General features: G+C 35.9%; 1 protein-coding gene across 9 annotated transcripts; it reads right to left on the minus strand.

The window, feature by feature from the left end:
- Window positions 1–506: 506 nt before the first annotated feature.
- Window positions 507–17,615, minus strand: LOC129747898 (uncharacterized). 9 transcript variants are annotated; one of them, XR_008737597.1, is made up of 6 exons: window positions 17,149–17,615; window positions 9,615–9,930; window positions 2,316–2,679; window positions 2,144–2,187; window positions 1,916–2,017; window positions 507–1,831 (listed from the first exon to the last, which is right to left on the minus strand). XR_008737597.1 is itself a non-coding variant. In XM_055742293.1 (5 exons), exons 2-5 carry the CDS (start codon window positions 9,753–9,755, stop codon window positions 1,814–1,816), a joined length of 567 nt encoding a protein of 188 aa, XP_055598268.1. In that variant the 5' UTR covers window positions 9,756–9,930; window positions 17,149–17,614; the 3' UTR covers window positions 507–1,813. The 9 variants fall into 9 exon arrangements, 5 of the variants coding, with proteins under 5 accessions (XP_055598268.1, XP_055598267.1, XP_055598269.1 ...); XR_008737596.1 differs by having other exon boundaries at window positions 1,921–2,017; window positions 17,149–17,614; XR_008737598.1 differs by lacking the exon at window positions 2,144–2,187 and having other exon boundaries at window positions 1,921–2,017; window positions 17,149–17,614.
- Between the last annotated feature and the right edge of the window lie 233 nt (window positions 17,616–17,848).

A 17,848-nucleotide genomic window follows, 5' to 3' on the forward strand; every position in this document is an offset into this window, starting at 1 on the left:
TCTTGATTTCAGATAGATTTGGGAAACATGATTGCTAACATCTTTGAAAATGTATGTGAAGGAAATATTTCTACCGGATCCATGACAGCTGAAATATTTCACTCAGTAAACTTGCACGCAAGTAACAGTTGGGTGCAAGTTGTTGTTCCGAACAGAAAAGCACCCAAAAACTACCTGCAATGCTTTTAACGCATTATTTGCCATAAATTTTTTTTCGAAGGGTAATATTAAATAATTTCATTTCAATTTCATTTCACTGTTCCATTTAATCAAGTCGAAGAGGTATCGTTTTTAGCCCCTTAATTTCCAGAACTTAATATGGGCAACTCAATATACATGAGTTTGCTCCTTGCTAAGTTAATACAAAAATGACAAGAAATGATAAAAATTACAAAAAATGAGAAAAATTTCAAACATGGAAAATGTAATAAAAATAAATATTGAAAAGCCACAAACTTTTCGATGTTGATGACTTATTCCGAGTGAATAATTAACACATAAACACATTTTGTAGTTTACCATGCTTTATTTATTGATACTGCAAAACGAATTTTTCTCTTTTACAATTGATAACAATAAAAAGTTTTTTAAAGTTTTTCGCCTAGTAAAGCCTTCTGCTTTACTTTTACACGAATAGAACCAAGTGATTGGCAATCTTTAACCTAGTTTTTTCCCTCTCTACACTTAAACGCAAAATTACTGCAAATTATCACCTATACTTTACATACTCAGAATTATTATCACTCACAGCAATGAATCGATTTCTTCAAACTTAAAACAACTTTAATTACAATATACATATTATTGGAAGAGTTCACTTTCTAGATAAACATACTTAGGGCAAAACTAGACTAACTTTACATTCACACAAACCTGCACCTTTTTTTCTTACTTAAAAAATGTACAAAACTGAAATTAAAACCTGATGTTTGTTTGCAATTTAAATAGATGATTTTAGTTTTTTTGTAGCACTTCCTTTTTTATACATTATAGGTTTTCTTAGATCACAGATCACAAATTCAAGGTTTTATTTGGATATCCCTCCGTTGTTTTTTTCTTCCCTATCTTTATCTACAAACAGCAGCGCATGCTTGGATTCTGGTGAACCTTTCCAATACCTAATGTTTAGTTCTACGCCTACTTGATTGACACGACACGAAGAGCATAGTTGAGCTTATTTTTTGTTTCATATTTTGTTGTGTGTTGCTAATCTAACTAAATACAGTTGGAAACCTTCTAGCTGATTGGAGGCGTTTGACGGCTGAAGTTAAAGTTATCCCAAAGTTTGCCAAAGTGGGCTTGAAAATTACCTTGCTAATATAACTAAAACTCGTACTTAGATAATCGCTTTCGCTTCCCCATTGTTTAACCTCAATTGCTTCTCACATTGCTGTAATGTTTGAGTCGAATGAAATACGTACTTCTTGGTTTTTAATCTAAACATTTCTGGTAACAAACTAAATTTTTTTTGACTAAACTTGGTAATTTTTTTTGTAGAAAAATCACAAAAAAAAACAGTTTCAGTATAATTTTTCAGAAACAATCGGGTGAAATGTCAACAGCGTATTGAGGTTAATCCTGGTTCCGCTGCTGGTTGTCTTTTATTTTTTTGTAGATGAAGGCCGGAAACTTTTAGAAACAGTATAAATGTATACGTATGCTAGAGCACAGGTTTTCCATGAGATTACGTAATATTGCGGGATTCCCTCTCCGTCTCTTGGGCTCGGGATCGCTCAATGGCACAGGGGCGCAACGGATGAGGTGGACGGGGCACTTCCATCGTAGTTTAGTTCTTCCGGCTGAGCGTTCGCCGTCAGATTGGATTCCGGGTCTGTGAACGAGGAAGTAAGTGTGTTGTTGTTTCGAGGAGGAAGCACCAAAAATTGTAAATTACAGAAAGAAAAAAAACACAAACATAACCTATACAAATCATGCGTTTGGGATGTGTTGCTAGACAGTGGGGAAACGTGGGGTCTCACAGGACTTCATAACCGTTGCGAACCGGTTGGGACGGTCGCTGTCAACGAGGAAAAACATTTGAAAAACAAGAAAAGAACGGAAAATAAAACAGTGTGCTTGTTAGACAAAAACAGATGGAAATAAAATTAATACTATATGAAACCTAAAAACGATCATCACATACAGAGGAGGGACAAGGAGCAGTGTGGCTCATGGCACAGGATTCGGCTAAAAATGGAGCGAGAAAATTGACAAACAATGTTAGTAACTATCACTAAGGTGAAATGTTATGTTAATCTATCGAAAGAAAAATAAAACAATCACGCGCACAAACACAATCGAAACATCTCGCATACCTGTTTGCATGCATCGAGCCGTACAGATGACGTTGGTCCTTCGAGCCTGTACATTTTCCATGTTCACCTTCATAGACAAATGGCCAAACAGGAAATACCCCAGGGCCATTCCGCCGACCACGGCCACGAACAGATAGCCATTGTAGAACATCACCATCAGCATCAGGGCGTAGCCGAGCATGTTGTGGAATAGGAATACGGTCGCCTCGCCCAGGAAGGCAAATAGGCGCCGCCCGAGGGGTCGGATGATTCCGGACGAAGCCGTCGATTCCAGCGACAGCAGGGTGGCACTTTCACTCGGCGGGCAGGAGCCGGACCGTTGCCGTTCGCGGGCTGCCTTGGCGCGCACCTTGGCACCATGGACCTGAGGAATGAGAAAGCAAAATTTTAGTTCAATCGGATATAGTTTAAAATAGTGTCACCACGTTGAATCATAGCAGGTAAACCAATATTTGAATTGGGTCAAATCATAGCAATCACTGATTGTTAGGTATTCGACTGAAAAGATTTCACATTCATTCTGTTATCACCATTTGAAGAATAAAGTCATATTCAACAAACTCTCTTTACAGTATATAGCGAATTTGGTTTTCTTATAGGTCAGACCTATGAGAGTGGTTCCATGAAGCAGTAAGGGCGAACCCGAAATTATTGCGAAAAATTCAACAGGGCATAACTTTTTTACCATTGGGTAAAAATCAACCAAATTTTGCACACTTTTTCATTGATGTGTATTGTTTACATGCTGTCAAACTCGAAGTCGTGTTTTTCGATACAACGAAAAAGGAGAACAAATTCTTTCCAAACACCTGGAATTTCATGACCTGTCGCATCGGCAGTTAGGAAAAATGTTGAACATTCATCATTCAACCATCTCCAGAGTGTTGAAGCGGTTCCAGAAGCAGTTGACGTTGGATCACGGCAAAAGAGCTGGAAGAAAACCGGAAACGTAGAACAAAAAGACGGAGGGAAAGGTGAAGCGGACGATTAAAGCAAATCCCAACGTCTCAAGCCATGATTTGGCTAAAAAGATCGGCATGTCGCAGTGCTACGTTGAAAATGCAAAGAAGATAGCTGGACTAAATACATACAAGGTACAGAACTTTCCAAACCGCGATGAGCGGCAACAATCGACGGCTAAAACTCGAGCACGGAATCGTTACGAGAAGATGTTGACAAGATGTGGCTGCTGTGTAATGGATGACGAAACGTATATAAAAGCCGATTTTAAGCGAATTCAGGGGTTGGAGTTTTTCATCGGCAAGAGCAAGTTTGATGTGGACGACAAATTTAAGAAGAACAAAATGTCGTAGTTCGCTTCCAAATATCTCGTTTGGCAGGCCATCTGCTCTTGCTCTTTCGTGACAAAGGGCACAGTAAATGGCGAGATCTACAAATCTGAATGCCTCGAGAAGGGCCTTTTGCCGTTCTTGCAGCAGCACGGTGAAGCTCCGCTATTTTGTCCAGATTTGACATCATGCAACTATTCTGAAAGAGTTGTGGAGTAGTTAAGGCCAATTTTATCCGTTTCGTTCCAAAGAACATGAACCCGCCAAAGTGTTCGGAGCTGCGCCCGGTGGAGCAATACTGGGCAATAACGAAGCGGGAACTTCGGAAGAGCGAGAAGACAGTCAAAGTTGAGAAGGACAAATTGACATTTCAAATCTTGTCAATCTCTTCAATCTTGTTAATTTTTCGTTAATTTGACTGATTTGTCAATTTTTTTCAAACATTTTCAATTTCGTCAACTTTGAAATTAATGTAAAATTTGTCGCTGTTTTCAATTTCGTCAATTCGGTCAATTTTGTCAAAATTGTCATTTCTATAAATTTGCAATTTTTCTTTTTTATAAATTTTGTCCATTGTGTCATTTTTGTCAAATTTGTCCATTTTACCAATTTTGTAAATTCGGCCAATTTTGAGTCAATAATGTCAAATTTGTCCATTTGGTAAATTTGCAAATTTGGCCAACTATGTAATTTTTGTCAATTTTGTCAGTTTTGTCATTTGCAGAACCGGAATAAACCGTCGGGGAACCCAAGGCATTTTTTTGCTAGGGGCCCCTAGAAAAAAATTTTTGTTCCATTTTAATTTAAGGTGTAGCAGTCTGTAAACAAAAAATATCTCGTTTATTTATCCTAAAACCAAGCGATATTTTTGCCTTATAAAATACAAAATATAACCGCAAATCGTTTATTCAAGCTCGGGAGATCAAACCTGATTAAATATTCATCATCACATTAAAGCTTCAGTTGAAAATGTCGAAGTCAAAATTGGAATCAAAATTCTCTTTTAAAAATATACTTGTGATCCACAAACATACAATTCAGAGTTAAAGTCTAAAATTATTGTGCAGAATAAAAATTTGAAAAAGCAAGTGGCTTCAGCATTAAAAATTCAAAGATTTTTTTTCGAGGTTCCTTTTGTTGATTTTGTTTGGTGATGATTTAAAATAAATCGCTGGTTTTGCGTTTCAGTTTACTGTTATTCGACCATCCTCATAAAAAATAGCAATTTTTCCGCATGCTAGGGCCGTATCTATGCTCTAACTGGGCATCTATCTGTTGCTGCACTGACCGAAATCTGGCTATAAGCTTTATCAGATTTTTTAGTGATTTTGCACTAAAAGAAAATCTAATACTTTTTACAACTGTATACACAAAATGAAATGCATAGATTTTCGTACCGATTTTCTTTATTGGAAATTCCAATGAATGTTATAGTTTGTCGATTTGATTTAAATTACAGTTCAATGCGATGAAATAAATGTTTTAGTTTTTTTTCGGATTTCGTTTAAATGATTTATCGCGATTTGAGTTTTGATTTTTTTTATTGACAAATTATTTAGGCATGGCGGACGTGTGCATGGTTTAAACAAACATGTTCAGCTGAAAGTGGTCGACGTTCCTTTTTCAAATGCTGGAACCTGCTCCTAATCCACCGTAAGTGATAAAAATTGCCGCTTGATACACACGAGCATCGTTCCGGAAGTCGATCGCGCGTGCCGAGATATTGGGTTGGCGTTCCGGGGGCCAAAATTGATTACCTTGAATAAAAATGAAAGACATATTTCTACTGAACAAAAATGTTAGATATGATTTATTCTTACCTGATGCTCGACGAAAATCTTGATCATAATTTGAATATCCAGTTCAGGTGAAGTTCTTTCTCCGGAAGAATCTCCTCGATTGATCTGGTTGGTGCGCTTCTATTACACAACCGAAATATAGTCTTGCTGTGGAGAAAGCGATACGAAGGATTTGAATAGTTGGAAAAAATGAAACATTTTACTTACGTACCTGCTTCACAATCCAATAATCATTATTTCCCGTGCTTTTTCTGTCCTTCACTAAATGATAGTCCGGTTTCAGTACAAATATGGAACAATTGGAACGGGCAGCCGTTCTTCGAAAATTTACAGCCTGATCCGAACATTATTGTTTCTGAATGTAAACCACATCTACTAAAAACTATACCTAATCATATTTATGAAATTTATAAGATTTTGAGATATATTTTATTTGGTGTAGTATTGCAGAGCGAACGTATAAAATTTATTGGATTTTTGAATAGTTTTCTCTAGATACATCAGCGCCAAAAAATAATTGTACAATCTATTGGCTTTTATAATAAAATTTAATGGATTTTTCAGTACTTGATATCCATCCTTCCTAAAATAAAAGCTATTAAAACCATCCAATAAATTTTATTGCCCGATTTGGTTTAGTGTGCTGCTGCTGTTTAAATTAGAGAATCTCAACTGAATCAAATCAATCGAAAGATTCCTTTTAATTCAAATGATCAATTGATATCAATTGAAAACGCTCTCTGAAGAAGATAGTAAGTTGCATTCGAAATACCGGTATCTGAACTTTTCATTTACCGTGGTTGAATTAAAAGGAATCTTTTGATTGACTTGATTCAGTTGAATCATTTAACCAAGAAGGCTCACGAGTCGCAACACAACAGAGAGAAACTCTTAGTTTAAATTCAGAAAACGAATAAAAAATAAGCTCTGATTAAAATTTCAAACCTAAAATAATTCCATAAATTGATATCAGTGTTTTTTTTTAAGGAAATTCAGTATTGAAGAGCAGAAGTAGGCCATGTGTTTTTGACATCGCACGAATTTATTTCGTGGCCCGAGATTTTTTTTTGTAAATAATAGTTTAAATGCTGAAATATACGTGAAATTGTGCATAAGTGAATTCCAGAGATAATAATTAAAGTGGCTTTCGCAAAATATAGTGTGGCTTTAGGCAAAAGTTGTGCAAAGATGCAACAGTGGAGTTTTTTTTATTTGATGCATTCAGTCAAAAGGGCTGGTGCTACGCCCTTTGGACAGTTCAACGGGAGTTTGAATCCAAGAGGAGCGTTGAGCTTCAAGAGTACTGCAGATTTATATTCAGATAAGTGTTCTTCATTGTTTAATATTCATTTAATATGCTTCACATATCTTCGACAAATTTCTTTTGTTATGTTACATCCAAAATCTTAGAAGAATGACAGTTAGATTTTTCTATACGAGCTGCGAAATATTTCACAAGGGATGAAAAACTTGTGTGCAGATTAAATTTTAGCAGCATATATTTTGGCGTTTCTGCATACACTGAAAATCGAAAATACCCAAACTTGAGAACTGCCACCCGCCAAACCTAAGTTCAAGATTGGCAACTTAAGTTTGTGAAAAAATCACAGCTTGCCAATAAGCCAAACTTGTCCTTCAAGCGGAGAACTGTTTTTTTGGGGGGTTTTTGTTGTAAGCGCATCTGATTCTGTTACCTCCATCGTGGCAGATTTAGGTTTGGGGGGTAAGTTCAAAGCGAAGAACTGTTTTTTTTGAGGGATGTCTTTTATTCCCGCTTCATTCGCAGAAAGTCTCGCATATACGATGATGTAGCTGCCTCTCTCAACAACTCTCCGGTGGTCGAGCGGTTAGCATCCTGAGATGGTAATCGCAAAGCCATTGCAGGTATGGGTGTGATTCCCGTACCTGCAGTTATTTTTTATTTTGATTTCCATTTTATTGCGGTATCAGATTTTGGGGGATGAGTTCTCCTTTAAGAGCTTAACTTTGGGCTATGCCTCCAATAGCCAAACCTGTAGGGAGGGAGTTTCATTTGGGTTGGCGGGGAAAGTTCTCAAGTTTGGGTATTTTCGAGGTTCAGTGTAAAGCTCCTTGAAGTATGTTTCTAAGGAAGGGTTTTCTGTAGGTAAATATTTCATAATGATTTGATATGAACAATTTTTATTTTCTAGGTGGTATTTTTACTCTTGACGTGAATATCAATATCAATTTATGAAGTCTGAACAGCATGCGCAATTTTTTTTTTCAACAGTTACACGTCACATTATTTCAAGAAAATATTTCAAGAAATTATTTTTTTCATGATACCCGATAACCATAGTTTAATAACTTTTTGCTTGAAATTTATAGCTATAAAGTTAAAAGTTATTTTGAAGTTGATTTACAAAAACGTTTTTAATTAAAGGTGCGATATATTGATATAAAACAAATGTTTTTGGATTCATAATTTGCTTCGGAAAGTTGGAAATTTGAGAAGCTGTATTTCAGCGACAAAACGAACCAAAAGGTTTCATTTATCTTTTATTTTGTCATCTAATTTTCAGCTTCGAATATCTATCGAATTTATCACTTTTAATAAATTTTATTGTAGTAAATGTAGCTCTATTATTCCAGTATAAACGTATATTGCATCTCACTTTCCCAATATTTAGATCCAGCTCGCACATTCTACAACTTTTTCTTACTCATCAATTTAGGTCAATTTTAAGAGTATCATCATTATCACGGACGTGTGACAAATCATAATTTAAAAAAAGTAATTAATATTATTATTTATTTTATTTGGGACATTTTAACCAACCTTTTAGTATTCGTGTCCGATTTAAAAAAAAAGTGATTTATAATTATAGCTAAATGATCTTTATAATATTTAATATGTAATCAATTAAACATTGCATATGAAGCGTTTGGCAGGGATTTCCACGCTTCATTCCTCCCTTGCTCCAGTAACTTTCGCGGTGTTTACCACATGGTTGGCCTGGCCGTAGTAATCTCTGCAATGCATGTTTACATGTAACAGAGATTACGTTGAAAAGAAAAATGAAGGATGCAAGTTCTTTCATTTTCCAGGATGCTTACATGTTTTGGCCATGTTGGTAAAAGAAGAAGAAGAAGAAGGAAATTCAGTATTGAAGAGCAGAATCTCAATTACGATAAATAAAAATGATTCAAATTACAAATGAATTTTATAGAATTTCAACAATCGACTAAATTGAAATTTCGTCAAACTTGTAACCTTTGTGCAATTGTTTTTTATGCAAATTTAGCAAGTTTTGTTATTTTTGACTTTTTTTTTCATGTTTGATATTTTGTCATTCTTGTATTTTGTTTTTTGTTACTTTTGAAAATTTTTGAAGTTTTAATATTTTTTTTCTTATTTAGCCTTTTCGTCTTGTTTGCTATTTTTTGTCAATTTTATCAATACTGTTTAATTTTCTGTTTTGCCGTTGGTATTGATATCGTCAACTTAGTAAATTTTGTCATTGCTGTTAATTTAAAATAAAATATCATCAATAAAAAAAAGAACACACACACACACATTACTGGATTTTAATGAAACTTGATGTTTCATCCATTAAATTATCACTAAGTCGTACATCTTTCGAGGGTATGATGTCTAGCATCTAACAATTGCTAACACCACTAACCCACAGAAAGTGTACTATATGTATGCCGTGACAGGGACTCGATCCCATTGGCTTAGAAGACTTGAAGGCTCTATGCCACGGTCGGTGGCGTGAATTTGTTTCATATTGTCATTTTTGTCGTCTATGTAAATTTTTGTCCTTTTTTTTAATTTGTTAATTTTTTTTCAATTCGCAATTTTTTTTATTTTAGTCAATTTTTTTCCGTTTTGTCAATTTTGGAAATTTTGTTTATTCTAACAATTTGTTAAATTTTATCAATTTTGTCCATTTAGTCAATTCTGCCAAAATTGAACATTTTGTCAATTTCGGCAATTTTGTAAATTTTGAAAAAAAAATTTAATTTACTTGATTGAGAACCAATCTCAAATTTGAACCTATGAATGAACCGAACAAGGCGACAGAAGCATCCCGGCAGTGGTAAAAAAATCACGCAAAATAAGAAGAATCAGATAAGGTTATTGACCTGAATTCCGCGATATCGATTGTTTGTCTAGGTTTTACAGCCAATCAAAAACGATTCGACAAATTCTAACCGATTACTAACAGCAATTTTGATTTACTCACCTTCAATCCTTCGTAGAGAATTGAGAGCGCCGTCAGCGATAAACATAGGGCCACCATTGCCCCAGTCGAGTTAACCGTCAGTCCCGGAAAGAACACATCGCCCACATCCGAACCCCACCAGAATGACATGTGCATGTGCATCGTATTAGGAACAGCGCCCTTCTTATCACCTTAACAGCTGACGATCCACAAGTTAGATTTTTTTTCTAGGGCTTTGTTTTTCAGTTTCCGATGTTCCTACTAAATAGTCAGGTGGTTGACACAACTTCAGCAAAAAATCTAGAGGCCCCTATTTGATGGCAGTTGCAGAGTCGAGCTGAAATGAAATAAAATGATATGGTTAAAATCTGCTGAAGGTGTCACATTTCCAGTATGCCATTCCGGTAACTTGCGGTAGTTGCGGAACGAAAAAAAAATCAACAATAAACAGCTGTTTTACCGCTGCATTATTTACTCAAATACCGGTGGGTACTTGAACGAATTGTCGCTTTGAAGCTGGGTTACAATGACTGAGACTGAGAAGAGCACAAAATAAGTAGAAGCGCACACACAAAAGGGACCTGCACCTAACTAACGTTTCCTCGATTTGATTAAATATTTGTCTTCTCGATGCGTATGCGTTGAAGCGAAAGCAACCCACATACTTATCCGAAATCTCCGATAGTGCTATTCCCGTTTGCGGTTCACTCCTACCTACTGATAAGCTGAGAAGGCACCGACTCACGTTATCAATCGAAGAGAGTTCAGAAAAACGAGTGAGGAGGAAATAGCTAGTACTGTTAGTTATGTCAGTAATGATAGTAATGTGTAAATTTATGACCTAAGCTGTTCAGTGAAAAGTATGATTTCGGTTTCAGGGTTCTAGCATCTGAATTCGAATTCAGCTTTCATACTTTAAAGCTCATACTTTGTGAATTTTGGAAAGGTTCACCGATCTGTAACTGACAAAATTGGCTCCTTGTGAACATTATCTACGCTGAAAAAACTATCGAGTGGCATGCCACGAATAACGTCTACGTACCCACTTAATGACAAGAACCTTTCCAATAGACTGTAGCTCTTTACTCAGAATAATTGTGATAGTTTTTACAAACTGCCGTTCTGGTACTGTGAAACAATCGAAGTTATCAAAAGTTAATCAAATCAAATTGACAATTTCTAGATTTTATCTACTTTAAAAACTAAAAAAAAATAATGCCACTGGTAAAAACTAAAAAAAAAACAAATTAAAACCAACTTTTTAAGATTAGAAATTAAACAAGATTTGAAAATATTATTATTTTAGTTATTACATTAAACTATTAAAATTCAAAAAAGGTAATAAGGTGTCAAAAAAATAAGTTTATAGTTAAAAAATATTAGTGCTTTCTAAGCGGCACGGTTTTCTTATATTGAAGTGAAGCTAGAAGGTAGGTTTTGCAGGAAGAAGCGTATTATGGAAAATTTGGATGAATATTCAGAGAGCCTCCAAAATTATTTAAAAATGCAGCTTTGCGATTCAACTCTAATAAGTCTTCTATAAAACAGGGGAACACAAGAGAGCCAATCTTATGCTTACTCGGAAAAATCGAGTTATGCATAAAATGTATTGCGATTACCCCTCAGCATGCCTTATCGGTTGTTGTCAGGGTTTCGAAATTTTTTTTTTGATCAGGGACTGGTGAAATAAAAATCAGGATACGTCAAATAACGGAAATTTCGCTAAAAGTCTAAAAGTAATGACATTTTTTTGGTCGTGGCTCCACATTTTCATACAGCAATGATATCTAATGCAGTTCCTTACCCATTTTCCATTGCATTCGCAAAACCCAGGCAAAATCAGGCTTCAGGTTTTCAAAAATCAGTAAAACCCAATGGCTCATCAGTTTGTCAGGCTGAGCCTCAAACTTTGGGTTGTCGATATACAAATCTGAACTAAAACTTGATCTTTGAGCTCTGTATAATACGTTTGCTGTTGTGGAATTATGGGGAAAGGGGATGTCGAAAAGTTTGTGCAAGTTTTTTTTTATTTGGCAATCGATAACCGGAAAACCCATTAAATGTATGTACATAAAGCTGGCTTGATTTAGAATTGGAACAAACTTTGGCTCATATTGTGGCGCTCCTTGCAGGAGAATTTGGAAATTATTGGCGCCCACGTGTCGAGAATTTTGTCAGCTTTATCTATGTACTTTTGACTTTCCGCAAATCGACTGTATTTTGTAAACAATCAACATGGAAGCCGAAAGAAGGGAAAAATGTGCACAATCCTATTTGGAAAATCCATTGTGATCTGCATCTAGGCTAGCTAAACAGCTGAAATTGCCCATAAATACCGTTTGGCGCGTTATCAAACGGTATAAGGAAACATTGACAACGATTCGGAAGCCTCAAGCCAATCGTCGGAGTGAAACTGCCGACCGGAAACGGCGTGGTAAGATTTTGAAAACGATTGAGAGGAATCCCAATCTGTCGGACCTTGAAGCACAGAGAACAGACATACAAGCTAGCCCACGAAAGTTGTGTAAAAATTCAAACACCCTTTTAGAACCAATTTTTGTCTTTTGGCTGGGCCACCAGATGACTCCAAACACACCAAAGAGAACTGTCAAAACAAAGCTGACTAAGTTTTAGTCAGTTTTCTAAAGGTCGTATGTGCTGCTTAGCATACTTCATGAAAATCGCTGTTGAAGCTTCGTTCGAAACTTGATGAACGAACGTTCATCATGTTGCATGAAAAAAATAATCATAAAAGTTAGATCTTATTTTTTTTCCTTCACATTTGTTTGAAATACATAGTTTTAAACAGCTGGATGCTCAAGTGATATGTGAAAATATCCCGCTTTGAGATGCCTAGAATCAATACTGCTGGGTAAAACTGATCGTCAAGAATGTTCTTGTATTTGACTGGACATAGGTGATGTATTTTCTTACATAAATTACTGTTCAAGAAGTGCGAAAACTTAAACCGAAGCTGTTAGTTATCTTAACATTCATAGTAGTGCAAAAATAAAGAATACTCTGATTTCATTTATTTAGCAATACATTAAAGCCGTCCATTTCACTGAGACATTGGATTCATTTTTTGTGAGCCCAAATACGATTACGCCTTTTGGAAAACTGGGCACTTTTAAGTTAATTTGTAACTTTTGTACGGCACAATAGATGGCACTGTTTGTAGTCAATTTCTAACGTATTTTTTGGGTGATAGCATTTGAAATGTTACACACTTTTTTGACGATTTTTTGTTCGAGCTTGTACGTCTGTTCTCTGTGCTTGAAGATAATTTGATTCTGGGAAGGAATCAAGTCGTATCGATCTAACAAACAGCTCCCAAGTAACCATAAGCACTAAAGCTTTGCATCTTTATAGCTTTAAACCAGCATTCAAGTGCGAAATTACACTTTACCAGCACATCAAGTGCAATTCTGCATTATAACAGCCCTTCGAGTACTATGCGGCATCATATTAGAATTATACCACTCTTTTAAAATGCAACTAGCATTTTATCAGCTTTGCACAATGCTTTTGAAATACAATATAGCTCTAAATCAGAATAACCAATGCTATATTTTCTAAGCATTAAATTGATAACATAAAAGCTTGCTTTAATGCTTTTAAGCACTCTTTATGCACTACAGTGGCATTAGGCCAAAGCACATTAGCATTGATTGGTGCTAAATTAATGTAAATTTAGGGCACCGGTGGCTAGAAATTTGATTCAAATAGGGCTTTTTTTTTCAAAGATCTAACGCGAACCTGATATAGTTCCACAAACAGAGTCACTGGAAATTGCGGAGCCATAGATGTCATGAGTTTATTTCGAGGTTTGAAGGGTCTTGATTGAAAAGTATGGTTTTTATACCACTTTTTTACATTTTTTGTGGTCAAAAAATAAAAAAAAATATATCATTATGTTCAAGTAAGCTAAAGTACTGGGAAACTAGGTGAAATTTTTTTTAGCATTCCGTAGCTGATTCACAGTCTTTTTTTCGAAGCATGTGTTTTTGGATTATTTTTTTTTAGACTACGAATAACGGAAAGCTGAAGTGTTGTAAGTAAATAACGTCTGAGAAACATACACGGAAAATAATAAACAGGTAAAATTTACCGAGTTAGCAAAGGTGAACGCTCGTGAAAGCCAAAAAGGTAACTTCTACCTCTTCGAGGTGAAAATCACCTCACAGTGAGGTAAAATTTACCTGAATCGAGGTTGGAAAAAAGGTACAATTCACCGAGAAAAAAGGTGAATCCAAAAAAGGTAAATCTTACCTCGTAGCGACGTGAAGTTTACCTGAATTGAGCTCGATAAAAAAGTATAATTCACCTAGAAAAAAAGGTAAATCCAAATAAGGTAAAACTTACCTCGTAGCGAGGTGTAATTGACCTGGATTGAGCTAAACAAAACGGTACAATTCTTCTAAAAAAAAAAGTAACTATTCGCCGAACCCGTTGATTGAGGTTAAGCTGTTTTGTCATTCTAGGATCAAGTTTTGCTTTGTGTCCAGGGTTGCCAACATATATTTTCAATAATCAGGGAACCGGTGCAATAAAAATCAGGCAAAATCAGGCTACATAAGTAACGGAAATTCCTCTAAACGTGATGACCTTTTTTTTTTTTTTGGTCATCACTCTACATTTTTACTGTGTTGTGGGCCTACTTCCCAAGCAACCAGAATTCCCTTAAAAAGTTTCCATAGAAGCTTAATCAGCTCTCGTTTGTGTCTGAAGAGAATGCTAATCAGCCCAAAATTTAAGTTCTTAAAGTTACTTTCAAGTTCGTTTAGGTGGCTGTAGAGAACGCTATTCAGCTTCTAAGAGAATGTCAAGAAACTTCTACGCGCCGAAAAAAAAATCCGAGTGACAGATTGCTCTGACAACCACATGTCAGATTGCTAGGTTGCCGGTCTATCATAGTCTATCTCATTGATTTTGATTATATTGTTTTGATTACAAAAGCTGCTTACACGCCTAGAGAATTGAACCGCTGTTCTCTAGGTTGCAATGAAACTCACCAGCCTCTCGACCAATCCAGCAATAGCTAATTGCCACTGTAATGATTAGTATTTAAACTTAATGTCATTTGAGATGATTGAGTGGGTTGGTAAATAGAAGGTACCTTATTTCGTTCAAAGGACTTTCAGTACACAATATGAATCAAAACAAAAATTCGCATCATCAAAATTTATTCGAATATCTTATTTAACATTTATAAGAAAAATTCGAAAAAATCTTGAATTCCATTTGTAAATATCAGTACAGATATAAACAAAACAAATACCATGACAAAAAATTGACAGACATTTTTGACATGTCGCTTAGAATTCCCATATAGGTTCTTTAAAACAACTTCAAGTATCTTAATGGTGCACCTTAGAATGTTACGCGAACGTTAACGACCTTCTTGAAAAACATTTTTGACATGTCGCTTAGAATTCCGATATAGGTTCTTTAAAACACCTTCAAGTATCTTAATGGTGCGCTTTAGAATGTTACGCGAACGTTATCGGCCTTCTTGAAAAACATTTTTGACATGTCGCTTAGATTTCCCATATAGGTTCTTTAAAACACCTTCAAGTATCATAATGGTGCGTTTTGGAATGTTACGCGAACGTTATCGACCTTCTTGAAAGAAGTTCCATTAAAAGCGCCTAGAAGTTCCGTTATCGATAGTTTAACCTTTCAAAGGGCGATGGAAGTTCCTGAGTAACTTTTACGCGACAAGAGTCACCTGAAGTTCCCGTAAAACATTTTTTCAGCCAAATGTGAACTTCGGAGTTCCATCTTTAAGTAAAAACGCGACTTTTGGTTGCTTGGGAACCTCAACTGCAAACGAAAATCCCACCAGCTATTCATTTTTCCACGGTATCGTCTTGCGGTTTAACAAACACTTTTGAATGCGCTATTGAATCACTTCCAACCAAAACTAAGACGACCCATCCACGAGTCATCTTTTTATTAGCTTCTGTTGAAATTTTTCACTATTTCACATATTTCACTATTTCAAACAATTTAACAAACACGATTTGTACAGACGGGGGAAAAACGTGTGCGCTGCAATTTCGAAATCTCGCGAGATCCGTCCAACACAACAAAACACCAATTGCATTTCTATGCAAGTAATTTGGATGCATTTCAATTAATTTTCAAATGTATCGATCGCTAAAGAAGTCCCGAAGTAGAAAAAATTAACAGTATTTTTCAATTCGTGAGAAAACAAACGAGAAAAACGCGACGGCGAAAAAAAAAACACTTCCGTTCTCGAGCACGGCTTGCTGCGATCCCTCTAAACAGTATGAACTAAATCCACCTACATTTTCATTAAATTCTACCCAACGGTTTAAAAGTTGGAGCAATTTCATCGTGTACACCCTTTAAGTATTTAAACTTCACTATGAAATGTTCAAAGTCATGAGTGAGCGAATTATTTGAAAAAAGGAAAGTCAATGCATTATTTTTATTTTTCAGATTTTTCGATACAGTAAATAAGGGCTTTAAAGTAATTTTTTGTCCTCCGGGTGCTGAAAATTTTGCAGCAATTAAATCTTCAAACTATCGGTTTGAGTTAAACATTCTGCGATGTAAATAATCCGAAAAGGTAAGAAATATTTGACATATCGCATGAAATTTTCCTTAAAGTTCCGGATGTGATCTTAAAAGTTCATTAGAAAGAGCTTCGCTGACACATGATTACCTTTTAGAAGATGTCGCATAGAAAGTGCATAGAAGTTCCATTTTTAATGCTTTGGCCCTTCAGAAGGCGATGGAAGTTTCGAAGTAACTTTTTCGTATCATGGGTATCTGACAATCCCGTGTAACCTATTTGCAGACAATTGTAAACTTCGGAATCCCGTGTTTAAGTTAGTAAGCGACTTTTGGTTGCATGGGTTATTTCATATTTTTAGTTGAAAACCTTTCAAAATTAAATCTTTAAATCGGTGCATAGTTGCCTAACGCCCCGCATCGATTAATGAAGTACATTGGCACAGTTTTCCCCGCTGTAAGAAGTAAACAAACCAAACCTCGTTTCTATATCAACTCCACCCCACCAGCAGAAGTTGATAGTCAGAAAGGCGGAGAGCAAAACAGAAGAAAAACAAAAAATAAATCAACCGATGAAGGAATGAAATAAAATAACCAATTTAAGAAATCAAGTTCCAGCACCAGCTGGTCAAGTACGGTTTGGAGGTAAACCTTTTTGCTACGGAAAATTATTCCATATGGAGTGTGGAGATTTGGAACGCCAACAGGTTTGAGGCGCTCATTTGCTCCACTACCTACAACGTGTGATGCAATGAATGGTTTTATTCTTGTACACCACGATGACAAGCCAACAAAATACAATCTGGAAATTCTTGTCCACGGCACGAGCTCTGTATATTGTGGTGAACCTTTCACAAAATCGATTGAAAGTTGTCTTTTGCCTTCTAAGCAAAAAAAAAAATGAGCAAAACAAAGACCGCCCACCACAAAACCACAAAATGCTAAAAATCGATCCATCAACAGCAATAACCAAATGTATAAGAAAAGAAAAAAAACTGGGTGAAATTCTTACCTTAACAATATAGAAATTGGCAACGACCTTGCAGCTTTTTTTTTTGTATTGGCGAGAGCTAGTCTTATTCGACTTTTAACAAGTCCACTTACGGTGTTGTCATCATCATTATCGATGTAAATCACTTATTATTGTCTTCTCGAGGGGACTAACATGATTACCTTATGGAACACGATTCACCAACAGCAATTGTGTCTCATTTTATTGCCACAAGTGCATTCCGATTGTCGTCGGTGGCGGTGGATGACGCTGATAATCTTCTCAAGTGATAGCACAAAACTTTTGTCGAATTGTTATGCACAAGTGGTCTGTCTAGATTCCTACAGAGATGTATAGAATTAATGAGGAAAAGCTGGTTAGGCTGCTCTCGCTATTCGCGCGACAACAGATAGATCGTCGCTGATGAGTGAAAAAAGACGACTGACTGACTGATGTCGTTCTGGCATGATGTCGTTGTATTCGAAAAGGGGGTTTCTTTCACAAATGTGGAAGACTCGCGCGAATGTGTGGTCTGTGTTCGTTGGACGAAGTTCTGGACTTGTTTGCTGGTGTTTGTTTGTCTGCGCTTGAGTATCTGTGATGTATATGTTGTTGAATGAAAACTGGTTCACCTTGAAAATTGACAGGTTTCGTACCAGTTTGTTTTTATTTGGTAGGATTGGAGAATAATACTAAAATCATAAGCAACAATCTGAATCTG

The sequence above is a fragment of the Uranotaenia lowii genome, chromosome 2 (assembly GCF_029784155.1).
Source record: "Uranotaenia lowii strain MFRU-FL chromosome 2, ASM2978415v1, whole genome shotgun sequence".
NCBI classification, from domain to species: Eukaryota; Metazoa; Arthropoda; class Insecta; order Diptera; family Culicidae; genus Uranotaenia; species Uranotaenia lowii.

What these genes read in the sequence shown, in the direction of transcription:
- LOC129747898 (XM_055742291.1), bottom strand. Translation starts at nt 9,755, where the DNA reads ATGCACATGCACATGTCATTCTGGTGGGGTTCGGATGTGGGCGATGTG. An exon ending in TTCTCTACGAAGGATTGAAG is followed by an intron (nt 2,680 to 9,614) that starts GTGAGTAAATCA and finishes CTCATTCCTCAG; the next exon opens with GTCCATGGTGCCAAGGTGCG. An exon ending in GGCTCGATGCATGCAAACAG is followed by an intron (nt 1,832 to 2,315) that starts GTATGCGAGATG and finishes CCTCGTTCACAG; the next exon opens with ACCCGGAATCCAATCTGACG.